The sequence below is a fragment of the Pongo pygmaeus genome, chromosome 2 (assembly GCF_028885625.2).
Source record: "Pongo pygmaeus isolate AG05252 chromosome 2, NHGRI_mPonPyg2-v2.0_pri, whole genome shotgun sequence".
Taxonomy (NCBI): Eukaryota; Metazoa; Chordata; class Mammalia; order Primates; family Hominidae; genus Pongo; species Pongo pygmaeus.
In genome coordinates this window covers 100,255,030-100,279,849 of record NC_085930.1, presented here as the reverse complement: position 1 = coordinate 100,279,849, position 24,820 = coordinate 100,255,030, and the positions used below count along the sequence as shown (strand labels likewise).

At 53.7% G+C, this 24,820-nt stretch overlaps 1 protein-coding gene across 3 annotated transcripts in view; it reads right to left on the bottom strand.

The window, feature by feature from the left end:
- The window catches only part of TKT (transketolase), a 31,440-nt gene extending 7,628 nt beyond the window's left edge, over nucleotides 1-23,812 (bottom strand). Inside the window, exons 1-7 of one of the 3 annotated variants that reach the window (XM_054483874.2) lie at nucleotides 23,570-23,793; nucleotides 9,899-10,016; nucleotides 8,905-9,018; nucleotides 8,020-8,117; nucleotides 5,555-5,578; nucleotides 2,663-2,854; nucleotides 835-953 (exon numbers count right to left, since the gene is read on the bottom strand). In XM_054483874.2, coding sequence (XP_054339849.1) covers nucleotides 835-953; nucleotides 2,663-2,854; nucleotides 5,555-5,578; nucleotides 8,020-8,117; nucleotides 8,905-9,018; nucleotides 9,899-10,016; nucleotides 23,570-23,676 — 772 coding nt within the window. In that variant the 5' untranslated portion in view covers nucleotides 23,677-23,793. Of the gene's footprint in view, nucleotides 1-834; nucleotides 954-2,662; nucleotides 2,855-5,554; nucleotides 5,579-8,019; nucleotides 8,118-8,904; nucleotides 9,019-9,898; nucleotides 10,017-23,569 lie in introns of all 3 variants that reach the window. The other 2 variants (XM_063661060.1, XM_054483875.1) reach the window with 2 other exon arrangements.
- Nucleotides 23,813-24,820: the final 1,008 nt, after the last annotated feature.

Here is a 24,820-nt window from a genome sequence, read left to right as displayed (position 1 = left end):
CACCCCCTCCCAGACACCTCCCAGCACTGCCAAACGCCCACTCAGAACGTCCTCATATACCTGAGTCTACATGGGCAGAACAAGCCACAACCCCTGAGAGGAGGTAGGTGGGCAGCCAGGGGCATTTGGCAGGGAAGCCGACCCAGGCCCTGGGATCAGCCCCCCTCGTGCCATAGACTTCCTCTGTCCCCGGGCAAGTCCCTGACCACTTGTAGCCTCATTTTCCCATCTTTAAAATGGGTGAGGCCATCCTAGGCCTAGGAATCTGGAGCCCACACCTGGGTGCCGGGGAGTGACTTACACCTGCCTCATTCTCCGGCCTGGGGCAGAACCCAGGTTCCAAACCCCCCAAGGCTCTTGGCCCACACAGGCCTTGCTCAGCATCTGCCATTGCTTGAGGAGTACCCCACTCACCTCGTGGAGGGAACAGTTCTCTCCGGGCCCTGCCTGGCTCTGTGTTGGCCCTTCAGCTGGAGCACGTGGCCGGAGCTGGCAGAGCACACAGAGCTGCAGCTCTGAAAGGCACCAGCCAGGGCGGGGCACGGGGGCTGCCTCACTCCACGACCTTCCTCTCGCCCACAGACCCTCCAAGTCCCTCCTCTCCTCCTGCCTGTACATGCCCCCACCGGCAGAGGCCAGACAGATCTGAGTTCAAATCCTGGCTCAGCCACAAGGGTCACTGAGTCACAGCGTCTCCCGCTCCCCTTCCCTGGAGCCTGGTGCACTCAGTGAGCAGCAAGGGCTGGTGTTTCCCTGGATGTGAGGGTCAGAGCTATGTAGCCACAGGGTCCGGGCCAGGGGTGAAGGTGGGGAGGGCGACTTGTGCATACTGACCCGTGATCCCTCGGCCCTTGAAGGTCTTGGCAATGATGGCTGTTGGCTGGTGCTTGGCCTGGCCAAAGGCCTTGCACAGCTCCTCCACGCTGTGTCCATCCACGATGACGGCATGCCAACTGGGGACGGGGGCAGAGAGTAAGGGGCAATTCCCAGGGGCCACAGCACCAAGGAGCCTCCCAGGGAAAGGTCTGCCTTGGCATCTGGGGGTCTGCCCAGGCTCCACCCTACAACTGCAGCCTCAGCTGGAGTAGTAGAAAGCTTGCAACATTCCTGTTTCCAGTTTGGGTTTTTTAAATCCTTTTCTTTTTCACATTATTTTACTTCCTTTTGTTTGCCTCTGAACAGGTTTTCCTCCTCCTCCTAAGTAATCCAGAGCTCAGTTCCTTTATTGTCTCTTTCATTCCTGATCTGCTCATTTCCTACTGAAAGCTGTTCTAGGGTCAGCACACTGGGTTTGGAATCTGTCTGCTATTAGATTCTTGATGAATTTTTTGGCCCAATTTTTATTTGGGGAACACATTTGATCACTCCACAGATGCTGGATGTGGTGCTGGAAATGTTTTTGAAATAAACCACGTTGTCAAATATACAGGAAGGAGCTGGGGCAGAGCACCGTTTCTCTTGAAAAGCTATCCTTTTGGGGACTCTTTTTGATATAATAAGAACAAAAATAGCACTTCTCAAACTGAGTGCCATGCCAACCACTACCCATATTAGCCCACTGAAGCCTCACCATGCCATGCTTGGGTGCTGAGTGGCCCCATTTTACAGACAAATCAACCAAGACACTGAAGGTGGAGTAAGTAAGTAACATGACCCACACCACAAAGCAAGTTAGCAGTGGAGCCAGGACTTCAGGAATCTGGCTTGAGTCACGAGGTTATGGACACAGGTCCTGGGGGTGCTGCTGGGGTTGTACTCTGAGTCCCCAGATAGATGTGGTCTTGGGGAGGCCTGTGGGGTGAGACCCTGTGGCTCAGGTTCCTCGCCTGTCCAACAGAGATTATTTCCTCCCTTCCTCCTCTCCCTTTCTGAGGTCAGTCATCAGGGAACACAGGCCTGCGTCTGCTGTGCTACTGCAAGGTAACCCCAAGCATCCTGTTACTTAGTGTAGTCACAGGCATGGGTTCATCTGCAAAACGCAGCCCTGGAGGCCTGACCTGAGTCTCAAAGCCTTGCATGGCGCCTGCCCTGATCCCTCCCCTCTACAGCCTCCTCAGCCAACACTGGGCCCCTGTGCAGAGCAGCTTGTGTTTGGGGACACCGGTGGAGGCTTTGAGGTGGGGACCCCTCTGGCTGACACCCATGTAGACTGACCTCCCTGCTTTGTGCCCTTTGACCCTGAATTCGTAACCAATCAAGGCCGAAGGGGGGGATCTGGAAACCCTATCTCCCATTTCACCAGGAGCCTGTTCCTCCTCCCCAAGCTGGGTGGGGCTGGGCACAGGACGTGGCCACCAAACTGAGGTTCAAACCTCTCCGCAGCTATATGTCCTTTAGCTTTACCAAGCGAGCCCCCATCCCTCAAGAACCCTCCTTAAGAACAAAGTGTGCCGACGTGAGATGGTGTGTGGAAGCTCCAAGAGCCACCATGCCACAACCACGAAAACAAGGAAACTCACTTAAAACTCGGCCTGACCCACATATCCTGAGCCACTAAGTCCAAATGCCTAGAGTTTGAAATTGTGAGTCAAATGCTAAAGAAAAGGACCTTTAGATGGTGCTTAAGGTCCCAGCTTCAGCTCCTGCACCTGCACCTGCAAAGCTGCAATCACAGACTACTCTCCGTGCTGTGACCACACTCAGACCACAGCCTCGTACATACCCGAAGGCCTCGCACCGCTTCTGGTAGATGTCCATCTGGTGCTGCAGCGGGGCCGGGTCACTCTGGCCCAGGCGATTGATGTCTAGAATGGCCACGAGGTTGTCCAGCTTATAGATGCTGGCGAAGGCCATGGCCTCCCATACGGAGCCCTCTGACAGCTCCCCGTCTCCCAGCAAGCAATAGACTCGGTAGCTGTGGACAGAGAGTGAGTCAGGCCAGTCCCTCTCACCTGGACCCAGCTGGCTCCCACCCCCACCCATCCAAGGAGCCTGCACTCTGGGTAAAGGAGCAGCCACGCGTGGATATGCAGAACAGATGGCATTTACACTCAAGGGGCAAGTGTCACCAGGTCCTTGCAGCCTACCACAAGCCACACCCCAAGAGAAGATGGCCATGAAGGAAGCCGTCAGGAGCTCAGGAGGAAGTACTGGTTGTTAAGAAACAGAGGTCTAGGACAACAGGGATCTGGCTAATAAGATCTAGAAAAATAGGGGTTGTTGGAACGAGAGGACAGTGAGGAAGGGTGGGTGAATAGGTTTGAGCCACCTGCTGCAGGGGACGGACCCCGCTGTGAACCAGAGGTTGGAGGAGGCCTTAGGACTGGCTGGATGGGCCAGTGGGAAAGGGGAACCTTGGGAACCAAGCTCTGCTTCTGCCCGGAGGAGGGAGGTGGGCCATGGAGGCCTGAGGTACTCCAGGCAACACCCTGGAGCAAGAGGGCTCAGGGGAGGACGGAGCAGAGGGCCCTTGAGGACCAGGCGCTTCGTGGGACAGGCTCTTCCCAAGCTTCCAAGACTGGCTCTTGACCCCAAGACTGAAGCTGCACCTGGCCCTTTCTCTACCACAGGGGCCCTCTCCTCCCCTCAACACAGGCAACTGTGATCTTTTCAAGACAGTGAGACATGTTAAAAAGAACACTGAACTTGGGATAAATTACCCAGCAAACAGAACGTTCCCAGGCCCCTGGGGAGTGTAGGCGAGGGCGTGAGGCTAGAGGAAGGGAGACCAGTTCAGGGACTCTGAGCCCAGCCTGGGAGACGTGAGGGGATGGGGGTAGCAGAGGGACGGCAGCAACAGACACAGGACTTGTCTGAAGGTCGCGCTGTCAGGAAGTTGCTGAGTCAGGATTCAAACGCAGGTCTGACTGTAGCCTAGACTGTCCACTCCTTGCCGTGTAGGCATGCATGTAGGGTGTAGGGTGAGGAGTGGTGGGACTTGGGGACCTCCCCTTACCCTGCCCAGTGTCTAGCTGTGTAGCCCCAGGAAATGAGGCTGGTGCCTGGTTGGGCTCAGAGGGGACACGGCTGCCCTCCTGCTCCTGCAGGAAAAGGCCCTCAACCTGGCTGCATGCTCAGCAGTCCAAGCCTCCAGGCCTCCCTGCTGCAGGGCCAAGGCAGGGGCAGCAGGAAGAGGCTGGGGCAGCAGGAAGAGGCTGGGACCGCCAGCCACGGAGCTGTCAGCATGACTCAGCACTTCCACATGCCAGCAGGCCGGGAGCACTCCCTGCAGCCTCTCCTGCCTTGTGCTGCTCTTCTGTGGCCTCCACCACAGGAGGTGGTGCCCCTGTGGGGTACCATGGCCAGAAGGACAAAGCCTCAGGCCCACACTTCAGAGGCCCTATCCTGTCCCAGCCTTGCCTCCTCTTTCCCCTGTAGGTTTTGAGGGGGCCCAGAGACCCTGGAGGGGCTCTGGTCTGGCACAGCAGCTCCAGAAAGGGGCCACATGATGGGGCTGAGCCAGAGAAGCCAACTCGACTTCCCAGAAAGGGATTCCAGGGAAGCCAACTGGCTGCCACCCCAAGCCCACACCCACTTCCAGGGAAGTCGAACCGAGGTTAGCACTGGAGGCCCAGCACAGCTTTGGCTTCAAGACTAGGGACAAGGCTAAGCCCTACAGGGCCATCAGGCTCAGGTCAGAGGGCGTGCTGAGGTCCCGAGGAGATGCCAAGGAAGGGGTTGTGAACAGGGAAGGGGCCTACAGGAGCCTGGGCTAACCCTGAGGCTTGGTATTGCCTGAGCTGTTAGTTAGGGGTGGGGGGCTGCAAACATCCATTCATGAACTAATTTGAAGAGACGGGACCCTAAACAGAAGGTGGACATTTGTTGCAGAACAATTTGGAAACTACCTTACGTGTCCAACAACAGAGGACTGGCTAGATGGATTATAGCATCTCCATAAAACAGAACATTATGTGATCATTAAAACCAGCTCTTAGGATGGGTGCAGTGGCTCACGCCTGTAATCCCAGCACTCTGGGAGGCTGAAGTGGGCAGGTGACCTGAGGTCAGGAGTTTGAGACCGACCATCCTGGCCAACGTCATGAAACCCCGTCTCTACTAAATATATAAAAATTAGCTGAGTGTGGTGGTGCACGCCTGTAATCCCAGCTACTCAGGAAGCTGAGGCAGGAGAATTACTTGAACCCAGGAGGCGGAGGTTGCAGTGAGCTAAGGTGGCACCACTGCACTCCAGCCTGGGCGACAGAGCAAGACTCCATCTCAAAAAAAAAAAAAAAAAACCAGCTCTCCACGTTAATGTCATGAGAAAAAGCTCATGATAGAAGGCTTGGTTTAAAGTGTAATACTAGGTTTTATATTATACACACACACACACACACACACACACACACACTGGGATTACAGATTTGTAAGCTTTTCTCATGATAACATGGACAAAATACATCATTAGATTTAAATTGGGGGTGGAAGGCAGTGTGTTAAGAATAAGGAAAACGTTGGTTGGGTGCGGTGGCTCACGCCTGTAATCCCAGCACTTTGGGAGGCCGAGGTGGGCAGATCACAAGGTCAGGAGATTGAGACCATCCTGGCTAACACGGTGAAAGCCCGTCTCTACTAAAAATACAAAAAATTAGCCAGGCGTGGTGGCACGTACCTGTAGTCCCAGCTACTTGGGAGGCTGAGGCAGGAGGAGAATCACTTGAACCCGGGAGGCGGAGGTTGCAGTGGGCTGAGATCGTACCACTGCACTCCAGCCTGGGTGACAGAGCGAGACTCCATCTCAGAAAACATAAAAATAAAAAAACAAGGAAAACGTTCATTTCTTAATATCATTCTGTACTTTCTAAACAGGAGGGCAGGGAGAAACAGTGAGCAGAGACCAGTTTGCTCTATCAAGACGCTACCTCCGGGTGCCTGGCCTGACATGATAATCCCTGGAGGCCCTGGCCCCTTCCCCCAGGTACATTCGGGGGCCTAGGCTCCAGGCAACCCTGGCCCCAAGCCACCCTGGCTTCTGGGAACCCAGCTAAACTCCTTCTCCCTACACTGACTTGTTCCATTATGTTAGGGTCAGGAAATGCCCCTTCACAGGGAATTATTTCCAGCAACTGTAGGGAATAATTAACTCACATCTCTGGTTCTCTGCCAAATAAAATGCTCTTAAACATGCATCTCATTCTTTGTGTGTCTCTCTCTCTTTACTTCATGGTGAATCACTTCTGGGTGTAGCCAAGCTTGCCCCAAGGCTCAGCCAGGGACTGAAAGCAAACTGTGGTCAGGTGACACTGGCCTGAGGGGGTCTGGAAGAGACTGTGAGGCCTCCTTGGAGAGCCAGTCCTGGGGAAGGGCCTGCACACAGAAGGTGCCCCCTGCAGCCTCCTGTCCTTCAAGGACCCACAGTCATCCCGAACCCCACTATGGCACTTCTGCTGCAGGGGTGGAGGACAGGGCAGTGGAGATGCCACCAGCTGCAGAGCTGGGCCCTTCTCCCACCCTGCGGGCTGACCCCACTGGCCTTCCTCCTCTAGGAGGCTTCCCGCCCACAGGACTCCCCGAGCTCCTGTGGTGCCCTCAGCCTCTCCAAGAGCAGCCTCGGTACCTCCACCACCAACTGGATGGCCTAGGCCAGCATCTTGCCTCAGCTTCCTCACCTGCCAGACGGGTCATGGTTCTCACACCACTACCCAACTCACAGGGGGCTTTTAAAGGTGGAACCCAATACAGCACATGAGCACTGAGCACAGGGCCTAGCCCCCAAAGGGCAAAGGAACCCTTCTGATGAGTGATTGACATGGCTAGGCTCTGGGTCCCCACCCAAATCTTACCTTGTAGCTCCCGTAATTCCCACTGGTTGTGGGAGGGGCCCAGCAGGAGATAACTGAATCATGGGGACAGATCTTTCCCATGCTGTTCTCGTGATGGTGAATAAGTCTCACAAGATCTGATGGTTTTAAAAACGGGAGTTCCCCTGCACAAACTCTCTCTTTGCCTGCTGCCTTTCACATAAGATGTGACTTGCTCCTCCTTACCTTCCACCATGATTGTGAGGCCTCCTTAGCCATGTGGAACTGTAAGTCCATTAGACCTCTTTCTCTTCCCCAGACTCAGGTATGCCTTTATCAGGAGTGTGAAAACAGACTAATACAGTGATTATTCTTTTAAAAAAAAAAATTTTTTTTTTTTTTTTAAAGAGGCAGAGTCTCGCTCTGTAGCCCAGGCTAGGGTGCAGTGGCTCAATCATGTATAGCTATAATCTTGAAGCCCTAGGCTCAAGTGATCCTCCCACCTCAGCCTCCTATGTAGCTGGGACTACAGGTGTGCACCACCATGCCTGGCTAAGTTTTGTATTTTTTGTAGAGAGTCTTGCTCTGTTGCCTAGGCTAGTCTGAACTCCTGGCCTCAAGCAATCCTTCCCTCACCCGGCCATTATTCTTAACAGTTTACAACCTCATCCTCCCAGGCCATATCTGACCACCGCAGACAAACTTATGGCTAGAACCTTCCTTGGAGGCCGTGGGGGGCCGCTCCTACAAATCACCTGGTGGGCGCTGGAGCAGCATACCTTTCTGGTCAGGCTCATCACCCACCCTCTGAAGGCTCAATCTCTCAAATGTTTGTTTCTTCCCTGCTGATAGGAGGTGGCTTACAGGTATCCCAGAACCCCTCAGAACATACAACCCTCCCCTTTACCAAGATAAAGGCAAGTGGCTCAGGCCTGGGGTCCTGGTGCCTAGTCAGACAAGGGCCTGGGGGTGGGTCTTTCTGAGACTTCTAGGGTCTGGGCACAGGGCTGGGGGCAAAACAGGAAGTCCTCAGCCTAAGCACTCTGGCTAAAGAGCACGATTGGGAGCACGCACTCTGTGCAAACCCGGCCCTGCCAGTCACTGCTGAGGGGCCCAGGGCAGGTCCCTTAACTCCTGAGTGTTTCCTCATTTGTAAAGGGGGCCGGTCATGGCACCAGCCATAGCGGATGTTTAAAGAGCAAAAGAGGCCACGCCTATGTATTACTCTGCCCTAACCAGGAAAGAGGAAGAGTCTGGGGGCGACGGTAAAGGGTGGGTCACCCAAGGACCACTCCCCAAAACTACCCAGGTTGGGGGTGGGGAGCAGGTGTGTTACCTGGCCTTGTCGAAGTATTTGCCGGTGTAGGCCATCCCACAAGCGGCCCCGAGGCCCTGGCCCAGGGAGCCAGTGGCCACATCCGTGAAAGCTTGTTTCTGTCATAACAGAAGGCCACAATTAATCTGAGAGGAGAAGGGATCCTGGTCTCACCCGCCTGGGGAGCCACACTCCCACCCAGCCCAGCGAGCCCCTCCCCTGCAGAAGGTCAGGCCCCAGGGTGGCCTCCACCTAGCATGTGACTTCTTCTCCTAATGAACTAATTATAGTTATAGGTTCAAATCCCAGCCCTGCCCATTAGCCAGCTATGTGGCCTCAGGCCTCAGGCAAGGGACTGAACCTCTGTGAGCTTCAGTTCCCACATCACCCACTTCACAAAGTGCTGGGAGAGAGAGAATCATGAAAAAATTGACATAGAACATTTGGCCCTCGTGGGGACCCAGACCATGTGACAGTTTTTGTGGTAATCCATGAAGTCTTAACGTTTGCAGGGATGCCAGTTGGCACCCCAAGGAACAAACTGGGTCCCTTCCCCAGGGTTTCGCCACCATCCTGCAGCCACTCCCTTAACGAGTGCCCTCTCTTCCCGAGCTGTAGCTACCTAGCTAAGGAGGCCCAGTGCAGAAGGGTGGCTTGGGGAGAGGCCTTCCCTGAAGTCATCCCAGAGCACCCTGGCTGAGGCCTCAGAAGGCCTTCCCCTTTGGCACCAGCTTGGGGTGAATATGTGTCCCCAAAACACCTGCTTCTTTCCTTCCTCATCTCAATGCCCTCCTCCGCCTTTCAATACCTTTGGCTTCTCAGTGGGCACCCCCTACCCCCGTCCCACATGCCTGGGAAACAGGAAGTGGAGGCAGAGGCATGAGAGGCTCTGGCAGGAGCACTTACCGGGACCGGGTGCCCGTCCAAGTCGGAGCTGATCTTCCTCAGGTTCAGCAGCTCCGCCTCGGGCAGGAAGCCAGCTTCAGCCCAGACCGCATACAGGATGGGAGCTGCATGGCCCTGCCAGGAGATGGACGGTGGGGTGAGGTCAAGTGGGGAGTGGTTCTACTTCAGGCTATGCCTACTGCACACTGACCCCCGGGGCCCGGCCGAGCTGGCCAACTGCAGCATCCATTTCAGGGGAGGAAGCAAGTAAAGTCCACTTCTCCCCTTTCAGCCCTCTTCAGCCTCTTGGTTTTCAGCCCAAAGTTCCCACTGCCAAGGCCAGGCAGGCACTAAGACAGGTGCAGGGGGCACAGCTGTGAGGCTGGACGAAGCCAAAACCCCAGCAGGCAGCCGGCTGCCCTAATCCCTGGTTTGTGGCATGGGAACAACTTGGACAGACTTCTAAGCTCTAAAGCCTGACTGAGAGACCAAACGCCACAGAGGCAGGCCTGAGCACAGGTGGATTTCAGGGATCTGTGGCTGTGATTCCACCCAGAAGGGGGGGGTCAGGGGGTCCCCATCCAAAACCCTGCTACAGTACACCACCACCCCTGAGGGGGCAAGCCGTGGTCTCGGGAGCGCTGGCACAACGCAGACAGAGCAGGCAGGGAGCCACAACCCAGACCGAGATGCCAGTCCTGCCTGTCAACACCCAGACTAGGCAGAAAACACAACAGATGTTTCTGTAGTCCCCTAATCCATTTCCTTGGGTTAAAGCGTTGTTCATGTACCTGGGTTCCATGGCAGAGCAACCCATCAATTCACTCCTGTAGTCCTTAGCCAGCTGGGTCAGCACAGAGCAGGACACTGAGGGAGAGGCCAGGACGAGCAGGGAGAAAGCACCTGGGAAAGGTGGGCCCAGCCCGGCCTCCTCAAAGACCACTCACCATTCCAGGGCCTGTGTGACCCTAGTCCCAGGCAAGGTGTGGCTGGCAGTGGGCAGCTGGGCTCTTACCTTGGAGAGCACAAAGCGGTCATTGTGCGGGTTCCGGGGGTCCTGGGACTTGTAGCGCATGGTGTGGAAAAAGAGGACAGCCATGATCTCTGCGGCGCTGCAGCATGACGTGGGGTGGCTGTGGCCCAGGAGAGAAGACAGACACAGGCATCATGGCCCTGCATTCCTGAGCTATCGTGCTCAGCTGTACAGGGACCTGGGGGTGCATGTCCCGAGGAGTCACACAGGCCTGGCTTATCAGACAGCCACGAGCTCTTGTTCCCTGGGAGGGTGACACATGGTCTCAAGAAAGCCACTCCTGGCAGTTTGGGGCCTGGGCCAGCTAGTGGGTGCTGGGGACTGTTGCACATTTCCAGGGGCACCAGATCCTCAGAATCACGGCAACTGAAAATATCTGGGGTTGGACTTGAGTAAGAAGGAAGGAGGAGCCCAGGAGAGATCTAGCACAGAAGACTCAGCCCAAGGCTAGCACCGCGGCTGGGGGCAGCTGCTGTCGGGTAGAACCCAGTTCTCACCTAGTGGCCCCCAGGAGTCTAAGGACGCAGCAGCCGAGGGGCGCTGGCATTCCTACGACTGACCCCACATCCTGACAGGACTGCCCGGACACTGCCCACTTGTGAAGGGCACCCTGTCCTCTCAGCACCCAGGGGTGCTGGGCCTCTGAGCCCACGGGGCAGGGAGGAAGGGACTGAGGCTCATGGAGTTACCACAGACTTCCCAGCAGCCTCCACGCATGGGGTGTGAAAAACTGGGCCTTGGGCTTTCCAATTGCATCACTGGGCTACTTGAAAGCTTTAGAAATGGGCAGTTTGAGGGCTGCTGTAGCAACTAGGAAACAGGCTTTTGTGTAGAATTTTCAAAGCAAGACACACAATCTCATCTTCTACAAGGCTACAATCATGTATTAATAAACACCCCTTCTACCTATGGACAAGGGCTGAGGAAGGGCTGACAAAGCAAGAACCTGCCTTCCAGCCTGAGAGTGGTGGGGCCACGGAGTCCCCTTGGCTTTTTAGACTTGTTTTAATCACTGAGCGGCTACTGAGCAATAGAAAGTGTAAACCTTCTATTGCTTCCTGCTTCCCAGCAGGAAGCGCTGCAGCTCCTGGTCAGCCCTGAAGCCCTCTGGTCCCAGGGTTTTGTTAAAAGTTCAGCCTCAGGACACAGGCCTCCAGGGAGGGCCCCTCCACATGCAGCTCAGCTCAGCCCTCTTGCTGCTCCCAGAGGTCCTTCACACGAAGACACGCCCCATGCCAAGCCCAAGGGCACATGCACCATCTGGAGCTCACGCCGCCAGCCTCCCGCCCCCTCCAGCCAGCGCTCCCACCGGGTTAGGGGTGAGTCACGCTCAGTGCAGACAAGTTAGTAGTAGAGAAATCCAGAAAACTGTCCATGCTGGTTTAGTACCAACATTCTCGCACACGATCATCTTATACTTAACTATTTCTATGAACTCCCGGTCATGGGAAAAGACACTACACCTGAAAGAGGGAGGTGAGGACATGGTAAACGAGAAACCCTTTTCTGCCTGGCAGGGACCCTAATCCCACGCTCCCAGTGCCAGCTTCAACTGGAGGCCACCCCAGTCAGGCTGACCTCTCGTCCTTCCCACCTCCAAGAGCAGCCCCGGCCCTGAGGGGTCCTGTTTCTAAAGCCATGGTCCCATTAGGAGGGATCCTTGGTGGGAGAAGGATGTGGGTGGACACTGGGCCAAAGTGTTTCGGGGAAGAATAAGGACGGTAAGTGCAGGGCTCCACCTGTCCCATCCACCTTGACACTCCGGGGTGACAGTCCCACTGGCCACCAGAAGGGGTTCCAGGGAGAAATGGTGTGGCACAGGCTCTTTCTGCGTGTGACAGAGGCACACCCAGGCCCAGATAGAGTAGACATGGAGAGAGGAAGGTCAGCTGCGAGGTGACCAAGGGAGAGAAGTAGAACATGCAGCTGATCTTAAGCCTTCCTTGCTAGGCCTGCAGCCTTTCATTCCTTCCAAAGGCTGCATCCAGCCTGCTGCGGCCACTCTCTTCACTTCTACCAAGTAAACATGCACAAAAGAAGAACGCTTAGGAGCCAGGTGTCCCCGTGCTCCTCCCCAGAGCTTTTGGGGCTCTCCCTCGGCAGAGCGTCCTGGGTTGGGGAGGTGAGCTGTGCCACTTGGGATTCGTGACTTCAGCAAGTGCTTCGTCAACCCGGGGCTCAGCTTCTTCACTTGGGAGAGTGTCTGGGAGACACAGTGAGATAACGCATACACAGTACCCAGGTCTCTAGCAGCCGCCACCACTGCCAACCCTCTCAGCACCTGCAGCTCTTATCTACAGGCAGGGATGGTGACACCACCCACTCCTGCTGGCCACAGGCAGGCAAGAGCGGAGAAATAAACCAAGGATTGAGACCGGGCTCTGCACACTGTAAAGCACTGAGCACACAGGAGACAGTTACTTTCAAGCTCAACTTACTAGAGGGCCTTTGGGGCCAAAGGCATACATTTAAGCCTGTGGCCTCCTCAGGGCCAGAGTTTTTCCTGCCATTCCAGACTGCCTGCACAACTGCAGGTGGACGCCCCATCCCGTGGTGCTGTGTGTGACAACTCTGGGTGAACACTGGCGAGAGATGGGGTGAGGAGCATGGTGGAGGGGCTACAGGGTACTTACTGTATACCCTGACTGTGATAAACAGGGCTAACAAGCACACTTGACAGTTTGTTCAAAAAAAAAAAACAAAAAAACTAACAAACCCTGCCTTGACCAAAACAGTCCACTTACAACCCCAATTAGTTCAACCTGTGACGGTGGTGTGGAAAGCTTAGAGCTAGACCCAAAAAAAGTCCCTTAAAGCCCCCTCCAGGCTGGGGGCGGTGGCTCATGCCTGTAATCCCAGCATTTTGGGAGGTCAAGGCGGGCGGATCACCTGAGGTCAGGAGTTCAAGACGAGCCTGGCCAATATGGTAAAACCCCAACTCTACTAAAAATACCAAAAAATTAGCCAGGTGTGGTGGTGGACGCCTGTAATCCCAGCTACTCGGGAGGCTGAGGCAGGAGAATCACTCGAACCTGGGAGCCAGAGGTTGCAGTGAGCCGAGATTGCACCATTGCACTCCAGCCTGGGCAACAAGAGTAAAACTCCATCTCAAAAAAAAAAAAAAAAAAAAAGCCCCCTCTCCAATCCCCTCCAGGACAACACATATTCTTCCAGATGTCCCCTGGCCAGGAGAGTCTGTCATCGCTTTAGTGCTCACTACACCTGCTCACAGGTTTCTATGCAAGAAAAGGCCAGAGAGGCTCCCTCACCCTCCGGGTGGGCTCCTTCAAGAGATAATGGATGTCAGGTTGGGTGCGGTGGCTCACACCTGTAATTCCAGCACTTTGGGAGGCCAAGGCAGGCAGATCACCTGAGGTCAGTGGCTCAAGGACCAGCCTTGCCAACATGGTGAAACCCCGTCTCTACTAAATATACAAAAATTAGCCGGGCGTGGTGGCACATGCCTATAATCCCAGCTACTTGGGAGGCTGAGGCAGGAGAATAGCTTGAATCCGGGAGGCATGGGTTGCAATGAGCCGAGATCATGCCACTGCACTCCAGCCTGGGCAACAGAGTGAGACTCTGTCTAAAACATAATAATAATAATGACAATAATTTACCAAAACTGACTCAAGAAGAAATAGAGAACCTAAGTAATCTTTTAAGCATTAAAAATAAACCAGATCAGTAGCCGAAGATGCATATTCCTTAACTCCCAGCAACTTCACCAGTAGGAACATACAGTGAAATGTACACACATGTTCCACACATTCTACAGGAAACACAAACAGGCCAGGCACAGTGGCTCACACTTGTAATTCCAGTGCTCTGGGAGGCTGAGGTGGGTGGATCAACTGAGGTCAGGAGTTCGAGACCAACCTGGCCAACATGGTGAAACCCTGTATCTACTACAAACACAAAAATTAGCTAGGCATGGTGGCAGGCACCTGTAATCTCAGCTACTTGGGAAGCTGAGGCAGGAGAACCACTTGAACCCAGGAGGCAGAGGTTGCAGTGAACCAAGATTGCGCCATTGCACTCCAGACTCGGTGACAGAGTAAGACTCCATCTCAGGAAAAAAAAAAAGAAAAGAAAAAAAACCAAGGAAACACAAACAGGGCTGCCCCACATTGTTTGCAATTGCAAGACCTGGAACTCACTTATATGTCTATCAACAGATGAGGTTAACTGGAATATATTAATATAATGGGATACTATACAGCAGTAAGAATGAGTGAGCTACACTTCACAAATCCCGTATCAATATTCTCTCCCAAATATAGTGTGAAAAAAGCACAGTGCAGAAGGATCTGTTTAACAAAGAAGACCATATTGATTTATGTACAAGTCTTTTTGTATATACTACAAGGAAAACAGGCCAGGCACGGTGGCTCAAGCCTGTAATCCCAGCACTTTGGGAGGCCAAGGCGGGCGGATCACCTGAGGTCATGAGTTTGAGACCAGCTTGACCAACACAGAGAAACCCCATCTCTACTAAAAATACAAAATTAGCCAGGCATGGTGGCGCATGCCTGTAATCCCAGCTACTCGGGAGGCTGAGACAGGAGAATTGTTTGAACCCAGGAGGCGGAGGTTGAAGTGAGCCGAGATGGCGCCATTGCACTCCAGCCTGGACAACGAGAGCGAAACTCCATCTCAAAAAAAAAAGGAAAACAACAGAATGATAACAAACAAAAAATTCAGGGTATAGTTCTTTCTCAGGGGAAGGGAAGATGAGGGTGGAGGGACCCACTGTAGTTCCAAAAATCACTGTAATGTACTAGTTCTTAATCCTGGGAGTAGCTACACACAGGTTCATTATTTAAGACAGGAGTATATCATTTATCTTCTTCTTTATGCATATACTTTTTTTTTTTTAATATTCAGGTGGCTCACGCCTATAATCCCAGCACTTTGGGAGACAGAGACAGGTGGATCACCTGAGGTCAGGGGTTTGAGACCAGCTTGGCCAACAAGGTGAAACCCCGTCTCTACTAAAAATACAATAATTAGCTGGGCATGGTGGTGAGTGCCTGTAATCCCAGCTACTCGGGAGACTGAGGCAGGAGAATCGCTTGAACCTGGGAGGCAGAGGTTGCAGTGAGCCGAGATCTCACCATTGCACTCCAGCCTGGGAGACAAGAGTGAAACTCAGCCTCAAAAAAAAAAAAAAAAATTTAGAAGAGGCCAGGGGCGGTGGCTCACCTGAGGCACCTGAGGTCAGGAGTTCAAGACCGGCCTGGCCAACATGGCAAAACCCCATCTCTACTAAAAACACAAAAATTAGCTGGGTGTGGTGGTGCAGGCCACTAGTCTCAGCTACTTTACATGGAAGGCTAAGGCAGGAGAATTGCTTGAACCTGGGAGGCAGAGGCTGCAGTGAGCCGAGATCGCACCACTGTACTCCAGCCTAGGCAATAGACTCCACCTCAAAAAAAAAAAAAAAAAAAAAAAATACTCAGGAGAGAATCCCAGGATGTCAGGGTGGAACTGAACATCAGAAGCAGTTCTTGCTCTTCCTGTGCCCTGAACTACCTGAGCTGGCTTTTGCCTGGAAAGAACCTCTGGCTCCAGACCTCAGGTTGTTTCTTCAGATCTCTGCCCCATGTCACCTCCTCCAAGAAGCCCTCCCTGACCACACTATCTAAAATAGCTCTTCTTCCCCTCACTCATGCTTGCCACCTGCCATTAGGTGCTTATTGCCTGTCTACCCTACTGCAATACAAGCTCCTTGAGGACAGAGCTTTGGGCCTTTCACTGTTGTATCCGCAGGCTTGAACAGTACCAGGCACAAACTGAGTACACAAATGAATACATGATGTATCCTAGTAACCTTGGGGCTGTAACCTCTCTGAGCCTCAGTTTCCTCACTATAAAACTGAGGTAAAAGAAGAATCTGACTGAATGATGTAGTGTGTATGTACAGAACGTGGCACCGTGCATAGAAATTAGCAATTGCTCAGTAAATATTATACCATGCTTCATTCGGAGGATGGGGCCATTAAGGTCCACAGAAAGTAAGTGACTTGCCTAAAGTCACACAGCCTGCCAGCAGCAGAGCTAGGATAAGAGCAAACTGCTAAGAAAAACTGATGAATGGATAAACAAAATGCACTATGTCCACACAACGGAATATTCAGCCATAAAAAGAAATGAAGGGCTGGGCGTGGTGGCTCATGCCTGTTAATTCCAGCACTTTGAGAGGCCAAGGCAGGAAGATGACTTGAGCCCAGAATTTGAGACCAGGCTCAGCAACATACCCTGTCTCTACAAATAATTTTTAAAATTAGCTGTGTATGGTGGTGAGTGCCTCCCAGCTACTTAGGAGGCTGAGGTGGGAAGACTGCTTGATCCTGGGAGGTTGAGGCTGCAGTGCGCCATGACTGCGCCATTGCATTCCAGCTTGGGGACACAGTGGAGACCCTGCCCCCCACCCCCAAAAAAAGGAACAAAATACTGATTCATGTTACAACATGGATGACCCTCTAAAAATTATGCTAAGAGGCCAGACCCAAAAGAACTCATTCTGTATAATTGCATTTATATGAAATGTCTAGAAGAGTTAAATTTAGAGACAGAAAATTAGATTAGTGGTTGCCCAGGACTGGGGGTGGAAATGGGGAGTGACAGCAAATGTCCAGAAGAGATCTTTTAGGAGATGTGGTAAATTTTTGTAGTAAATCTCTGCAAATTCATTAAAATCACTTACAATGTTATGATATGCCAATTATACCTTAATCAAGCTGCTAGAAATTTGTTTGTTTGTTTATTTATTTATTTATTTATTTGAGACAAGTTCTCACTCTGTCACCCAGGCTGGAGTGCAGTGGTGTAATCTTGGCTCACTGCAACCTCCGCCTCCCGGGTTCAAGCGATTCTCATGCCTCAACCTCCCGAGTAGCTGGGATTACAGGTGCCTGCTACCATGCCCGACTCTTTTTTGTATTTTTTAGTAGAGACAGGGTTTTACCATGTTGGCTGGGCTGGCCTTGAACTCCTGACCTCAAATGATCCACCCACCTTGGCCTCCCAAAGTGCTGGGATTACAGGTGTGAGCCATCACACCTGGCCTAAAAATTTGTTTTTAAAAGAAAAAGGGCCTGGAGCGGTGGCTCACGCCTGTAATCCCAACACTTTGGGAGGCCAAGGCTGGCGGGAGGATCACCTGAGGTCAGGAATTCGAGACCAGCCTGGCCAACATGGTGAAACCCCGTCCCTACTGAAAATGCAAAAATTAGCTGGGCAGTGGTGGCATACACCTGTAATCCCAGCTACTTGGGAGACTGAGGCAGAGAATCGCTGGAACCTGGGAGGTGGAGGTTGCAGTGAGCCAAGATCACCGCCCCACTGCACTCCAGCCTGGGTGACAGAGCGAGACTCTGTCAAACAAACAAATAAATGGAAGAAAAAGGTGCTAGGAGAGCTCAGTAGAGGAAGCTCTTGGGCGTCCACACTTCCCTTCCAGCTGCGTAGTCCTCGGAGATTCCACCCAGTGCACAAATGCAACTGACTTCTGAGCAACCCCCATCTGCAGGTGGGCTCACCCCAGCTCCCAGCACATCCTCTCTCCCCTACCTTGCCTCTCCATTCAGGGCAGGAGCAGATCCTGCCTGAGGACCCAGCTCTGTGCAGGTCCCTGACCTCTAGGGGTGTCCCCAGCACCCAGGGCAAACTGGTCTGTGGCAACAAGGGAGTTCCTCATTTTGTGGAACTAGGCAACAGTGACAACAAGCCTGCCTCAAGAGATAATGAATGTTGAGGGGTCAGAGCCACAACAGGGGCCAGACATCAGTTAGAGTCCATAGGAAGCCACAAGAAAGTCTCAGCCAGATCCTAACCAGGTGCTGTACTTCACTTCCAGTTTCTTAAAACACCGACCACCAGCCCTGCAGAGGAGAGGTCACTCGGGCAGAGAACCAAGCCACCCCAGGGCGGCCAGTGTCTTCACACTGAGTGGGGAAATGCTGCTGCTGGGGCAATCTCAACGGCCATGCTCTTGCCTCAGTCAGGGCCAGGGTGGGTCCTGAGGCAGCCCAAAAACAGAAACAGGCCCAGAGAGGCGGGGCCACATGGGACCAGAGACCCCAGGAGGCCCTCAAGCCTTCAGCCAAAGCACCTCAATGTCAGAGCTGGGTAAACTGGGATACAATCCCAGCCACTTCAAGGGCACAGAGAGCACCAGGATGTAAAATCAACAGCGGGCGGTGGGACCCTGGAGCCCACTCATTCCATCCCCAGTCCTACTCCTGAGGCACGCAGTTTGAAACCACCTATCCATGAACCTCTCCTTTCAAGATGGAGAAAATGGCCTGTAATCCCAGTACTCTAGGGAGGCCGAGGCAGGTGGCTCGCTTAAGCCCAGGAGTTTGAGACCAGCCTGGGCAAAATGGCAAAACCTCAACTCTACAAAAAATACAAAAATTAGCCAAGGCATGGTGGCTCATGCCTGTGGTCCCAGCTACTTGTAAGGCTGAGATGAGGGCATCATTTGAGCCCAGGAGGCGCAGGCTGCAGTGAGCAGAGATCACGCCACAGCATTCCAGCCTGGGCAACTGAGACCCTGAGATAGAAAGGTTTTTTGTTTTGTTTTGTTTTTTTAAGAGCCAGGGTTTCGCTGTTGCCCAGGCTGGAGTGCAGAGCCATGATCATAGCTCACTGCAGCCTTGAACTCCTGGGCTCAAGTGATCCTCACACCTCAGCCTCCCAAGTAGCTGGGACTACAGGCACATGCACAGGTCTTTCTTTTTTTTTTGTAGAGATGAGGTCTCACTATGTTGCCCAGTTTGGTCCTGAACTCCCAGGCTCAAGCAGTCCTCCCACCCTGGCCTCCCAAAGTGCTGTGATTACAGGCGTGAGCCACCGCACCTGGCTGGAAGAGCCTTTCTGACAAAGGCACAGCCACTAGGAACAGAGCCAGGGTTAGACTCATCTCCTGTGTCCACCAGCCAGGACTGGCCAGACATTACCCTCCCCAAAGCTGTGGGTCAGAAACCCTGGGGGGACTTGGTGAAAGCACAGACCACCTTCCCTTTTGAATCAGGCCTGACTGTGATGGAGTTCTCAGATGACACTTGTACTGTTTGGATAACACCACACTCTGGCCCTGATGAGAACTGAGAAATCTTTGCCACCAGCCTCAGCATCCAGGCCACTTCTGACAAGGCCATTGCGGTTTTGTTTTTTTAAAGCCAGGATGAGCTGGACCCTTGCCATAATTCCTTCAGCCCGTGGAAGGAGATGACCCCAGCGAAGCTCTAGCCACTGTGGGTGCTGCCTCAACAAAGAGCCTTCTGTGAAGTCTGTCCCTTCACCTCCAGGCCCAACTCCTGACAGAGGCCAGTGTCCCTGCTTCCCGGGCCTGGTGAGGTTCACTGCACACGGGTCAGCAATGGTACAGGAATGGGAAAGCTATCGAGAAACGAGCCTGGGTCTTCATGACAGAATGTACGAATCCTCTCAGTAAGTGGCCAGCAAAAGATTGGACCAAAGCTAGACATGGTAGCACATGCCTGTGGTCCCAGCTACCCAGGAGGGTGAGGCAGGATCGCTATAGCCTAGCAAGACTGCAGGGAGCCATGACGACTGTGCCTCTGTACTCCAGACCTGGTGGGTGACAGAGCAAGACCCTGTCTTAAAAAAAAAAAAAATGAAAAAATGAAAAAAGGAAAAGGGGCCAGGAGCGGTGGCTCACGCCTATAATCCCAGCACTTTGGGAGGCCAAGGCGGGCGGATCACCTGAGGTCAGGAGTTCGAGACCAACCTCAACATGGAGAAACCCCGTCTCTACTAAAAATACAAAATTAGCCAGGCGTGGTGGCGCATGCCTGTAATCCCAGCTACTTGGGAGGCTGAGGCAGGAGAATTGCTTGAACCTGGGAGGCGGAGGTTGTGGTGAGCCAAGATCGCACCATTGCACTCCAGCCTGGGCAACAAGAGTGAAACTCCGTCTCAAAAGAAAAAGGACTGGATCGAAGTCCTGTGAGCTCCCCCAGAAAAGGGGACATTCTGACAAACTGTCACTTTAGCTGTGACTACAGTCCAGATTGGGCCAGGGCTTCCGGACTGAGCCTTCACTCTATGCCTCATTGCAGAGAGGGAACAGTGGGCCTCAAGATAAACATCTGGGGACCAGAAACAGAAGACTACCTGTGTCTCAAGTCTTCCTTCATTAGCTTTTGGGTGCAAACACACACATACTCTTGGCACACACCTTTGAAAATATGGGTTGCATAGCAATGTTATTTCCTTCTGAAAAATAAGTTTTCCCTACTTTTTTGCATATTTTAAACACATACATACACACACACAGTTACTGTATTTTACATATCCTTTTTTTCTTTTGCAAATGGATACTTTTTAAGTTCAGTGAGCTTCCCCCTCCAAGACATTACAATGTAAACATGGTGTAACTCTCAGTCACCACAGTATGTTTCCGGAGGGGTAAAGGCGGTGAGGAAATCAGACTTTGCCTAACAAAGAACTAGGAGACCCATTTGACATTCCACTCTTTTGGAGCACCCTACATTTGTAAATCTTATTTCTCTCCAAGTGCCTTTCAAACTGACCAATATCCACCAAGGCTGCACCTGGCCTTCCCTTTCACCTTTTTCACCATTCTCCAGCCTGGCACAGACCACTTGCCCAAGGGGCATTCTTTTTTTTTTTTTTGAGAAGAAGTTTCACTTTTGTTGCCCAGGCCGGAGTGCAATGGTGCAATCTCAGCTCACTGCAACCTCTGCCTCCCGGGTTCGGGTTCAAGTGATTCTCCTGCCTCAGCCTCCTGGGTAGCTGGGATTACAGGCGCCCGCCACCATGTCCAGCTAATTTTTTGTATTTTTAGTAGGGACAGGGTTTCACCATGTTGGCCAAGCTGCTCTCGATCTCCTGACCTTCAGGTGATCCACTCACCTACGCCTCCCAAAGTGCTGGGATTACAGGGATGAGCCACTGCGCCTGGCCGAACCATTATTTATTTTTGGAGACAGGGTCTTGCTAATGTTACCCAGGCTGGTCTTGAACTCCTGGCCTCAAGCGAACCTCCTGCCTTGGCCTCCCAAAGTGCTGGCATTACAGCCATGTAACACCATGCCCAACTATTTTTCTTTTCTTGGCTTTTCTTTCTTTCTTTTGAGACATGGTCTCGCTCTGTCAGTGTGTGGCATGTTCAAGGCTCACTACAGCCTCAACCTCCTGGGCTCAAGTGATCCTCTGCCTCAGCCTCCTATGTAGCTGGGACTACAGGTACACATCACCACACCTAGCCAATTAAAAAAAAATGTTTGGCCAGGGGCTGTGGCTCATGCCCATAATCCCAGCACTTCGCGAGGCCAAGGTGGGTGGATCACCTGAGGTCAAGAGACCAGCCTGGCCAAGATGGTGAAACCCCGTCTCTACTAAAAATACAAAAATTAGCTGGTGTGGTGGTGGATGCCTGTAGTCCCAGCCACTCAGGAGGCTAGGGCAGGAGAATCACTTGAACCCAGGAGGCAGAGGTTGCAGTGAGCCAAGATCGTGCCGCTGCACTCTAGCCTGGGCGATAGAGCAAGACTCCATCTCAAAAAAAAAAAAAATTTTTTTTTCTTTAAGCTATGGGGTCTCAACTGTGTTGCCCAGGTTGGTCTGGAACTCCTGGGCTCAAGCAATCCTCCCACCTCGGCCTCCGAAAGTGCTGTGATTACAGGCATGAACCACCATGCCCTGCCAAGAAGCATTCCTGACAGCATGAGCCCCAACCAGACAGTATGGAATGGCCACCAATTACCAGCTTGGGCAAGTAACTTAACACACTAGCCTCAGTGTCCCCGTCTATAAAATGTGAATACAACACAATCTATCTCACAGGGTTATTCTCAGGATGCAACGAATGATGATGCTGTGTCATACCAGATACCTACTTGGCAGCTCAGGAACCCTGTAAACATCTGCATGTTTTATCTAGCCCTGAAAGATGCTCAGTTGTGCAATACGACTTCGTTGGCTAATTGCTGCCTCTCTCCAGCAAGACCTCAGACCCCCTGAAACGGCCAAAGGTAGCAGGTCCAACAGTACCAAACAAGCAACACAAGGCCTGCAGAGCTACCGTGTGCCAGGCTGGCGAAGGAGGAGCTGAGAGTAAGCCAGGTCCCTGCCCAGGCAGGGGATACCCTACGTAAGTGGTAAGACTGACACAAACCCAGGAGAGCTAACAGGTCCAAAGTGTGCAAGGCAGTGGGTGGGGGAAGGGCTTTGAAAGACATCTAATCCCTTCTGAGAACAGGGTGTCTTAAAGGCACAAAGGGTGAATGCGTATCCACCCAGAAAGGTGAACAGATTTACTTCTTAATAATATATCCTGAATGAAATTGGCCAGAAGCCAGAATCTTGTCTGTCTGAAACATAGAGCTTGTTTGGGAAGGTCCCGAGAAATCATCCACCACGCAACCCTCACAACCCTGTCATGAGCCCGGCGCACTGCTGGCACTGTGGCCTCAAAGCAGCCTCCAAGTAGAGCACTGGAGTCCTTGAAACCACCCAGCGTAGTAAGTGCCATTACTGTCCCCGCTTTACAAAGCGGGAAGCAGGCTCTGAAGTAATTCACTGGCTGACCCCCTCACCCACTCCACTGGTCACCTCCAGCTGCATGCAGGGTGGCCCTCATTAATTACCCCGGTCTCCGCTACAGAGGAGGCTCCTTGGGATCAGCAACTGCCTTTGTCCACCTTCTGGGCCAAAAGGGCTGGCCAGGGAAGGATCTTGGGGCATGGGCACGCCAGCTCCTGCCTCGGAGATACAGCACCTGGTGGCTGGCCCTGCCCCAGGACTTCACTCCCGGCGCTAGGGCCCTGGAACTCCGTCCTTCCGGCGCTCAGCTTTCTCAGTCTCCTTCCCCTCCGCCTCCTCCCGCCCCAGGTCAAATCTTAGACCTCCTTTTCAAAACTGATCCCAGGGTTCTGCACCCACGTGCCACCGCCCTCCTCTCCTCTTCCCCCAATCAGCCCCGCCGCTGCCTGGCGTCTCAGCAGCCCCCTGCTCCAAACTCGGACCCAATCCAAGGGTGGCAGGAACAGGGGTGGGGGAGCGTAGTCTGAGGTGGGGAGAAGGCCAGGCCCCCGAGTCTCCTGCAAGAGGAATTAAAAACAGGCTCTCTAGAGTCGGACTGCTGGGGCTCAAATGCCAGATCTCCCTGTGTGTAACTTTGGGTAGCTGACTAACTCGGAGCCTCCGTTTCCCCATCTGGAAGGGGGAACACTCCCGGCGGCGCCCACACAGCCAGGTGGTGGAGAGGGTTAAGAGGGCCGCGTTCTCTAGAACAGCAATAATGGTGCCCTTCCCGGCATCACCCTGGAGGGGACTTGGCGAGTCGCAAGCCCATCCCCCGCGCCACCATGCAGCTGCGCGGCCGGCGATCCGCGTGGGGAAGAGCCGGCCTGAGGCGCACGGAGGACCAGAGGCCCAAGCGGCCGAGCCCGGGCGTAGGGCTAGTGTGCGGCGCAGCGGAAGCCGCCTGCAGCCCGGGGCCCTGCGAGGCGCGCGTCTCCGCCCTCCGACGGCGCCCGGGCCACCTTCCTAGTCTAGGCATCGCGCAGCGCGACCCAGAGCCCGCGGCGACTCTGGCCGCTACAGACGCCCCCAGCCCCGCACGAGCCGCGCCCCCGGCCGGCGCCGCGCACTCACCCAGAGCCCGCCGCCGTGGTGGCCTGGATGGAGCTGATGCGCAGGCGGTTGGCCGTGTCCTTCAGGGCCTGCAGCTTCTGCTGGTCAGGCTTGTGGTAGCCCTCCATGGTACGGCGGGCGGGGACCGGGCGCACACGCGGACACACAGAGATAGCGGCTGCTCCCGCGGCGACAGGCGGCTGCTGAGGCCGGGTGCCCGGCGGGGGCGCGTTAAGTCGCCGAGCGGGGCGGGGCGGGGATGGGAGAGGCGGGGCAGGGGGAGGAGGCGGGGCAGGGGGAGGAGGCGGGGCTCGGATCACCCCAGGCCTTCAGCCCCGCCCCGCCTGGGGCCGCCTCCTGGCCGCTCCCCTCCCCTAGGCGCTGGGCCTCTGAGGACTGCGCGGTTAGCAGTTAACCACACACACCAATAATAATCACAACGAGCAACTCAAGGTTCGAGTCTGGGCTCCTGACTCGAAAGCCTCTCAGTCTCCCTCCTCCACACAGTCCTCCGTGGACTTGTCACGGCTGATCCCATTTTAGAGATGGACAAACTGAGGCTTGGCAAGGGCAATCAAAGTGGCAAGACTGGTGGGTGCCAGGCTTGGCCCCAGCCGACCAACCCCAGGCCCAGGAGACTGCAGGACTTAATTTTGAGACTGAGTTTCGCTCTTGTTGCCCAGGCTGGAGTGCAATGGCATGATCTCGGCTCACCACAACCTCCGCCTCCTGAGTTCAAGCAATTCTCCTGCCTCAGCCTCTCTAGTAGCTGGGATTACAAGCATGCGCCACCACACCTGGCTAATTTTGTATTTTTAGTAGAGATGGGGTCTCTCCATGTTGGTCAGGCTGGTCTCAAACTCCCGACCTCAGGTGATCCTCCCGCCTCGGCTTCCCAAAGTGCTGGGGTTACAGGCATGAGCCACCTCACCAAGCCCTTTTTTTTTTTTTTAATAATTAAAAAAATTGTTTTTTCTTTGAGACGGGGTCACCCACGGTCACCCAGGCTGGAATGCAGTGGAGTGATTACAGCTCCCTGAAGCCTCAGCCTCCTGGGCTCAAGTGATCCTTCTGCCTCAGCCTCAAAAGTAGCTGGGACCATAGGTACACACTACCACACCCGGCTAATTTTTGTATGTTTTGTAGAGATGGGGTTTTGCCACTTTACCCAGGCAGGTCTCGAACTCCTAGGCTCAATCCATCTGCCCTCCTCTGCCTCCCAAAGTGCCAGATTATAGGTATGAGCCACCATGCCCAGCCACTCAGGGCTTT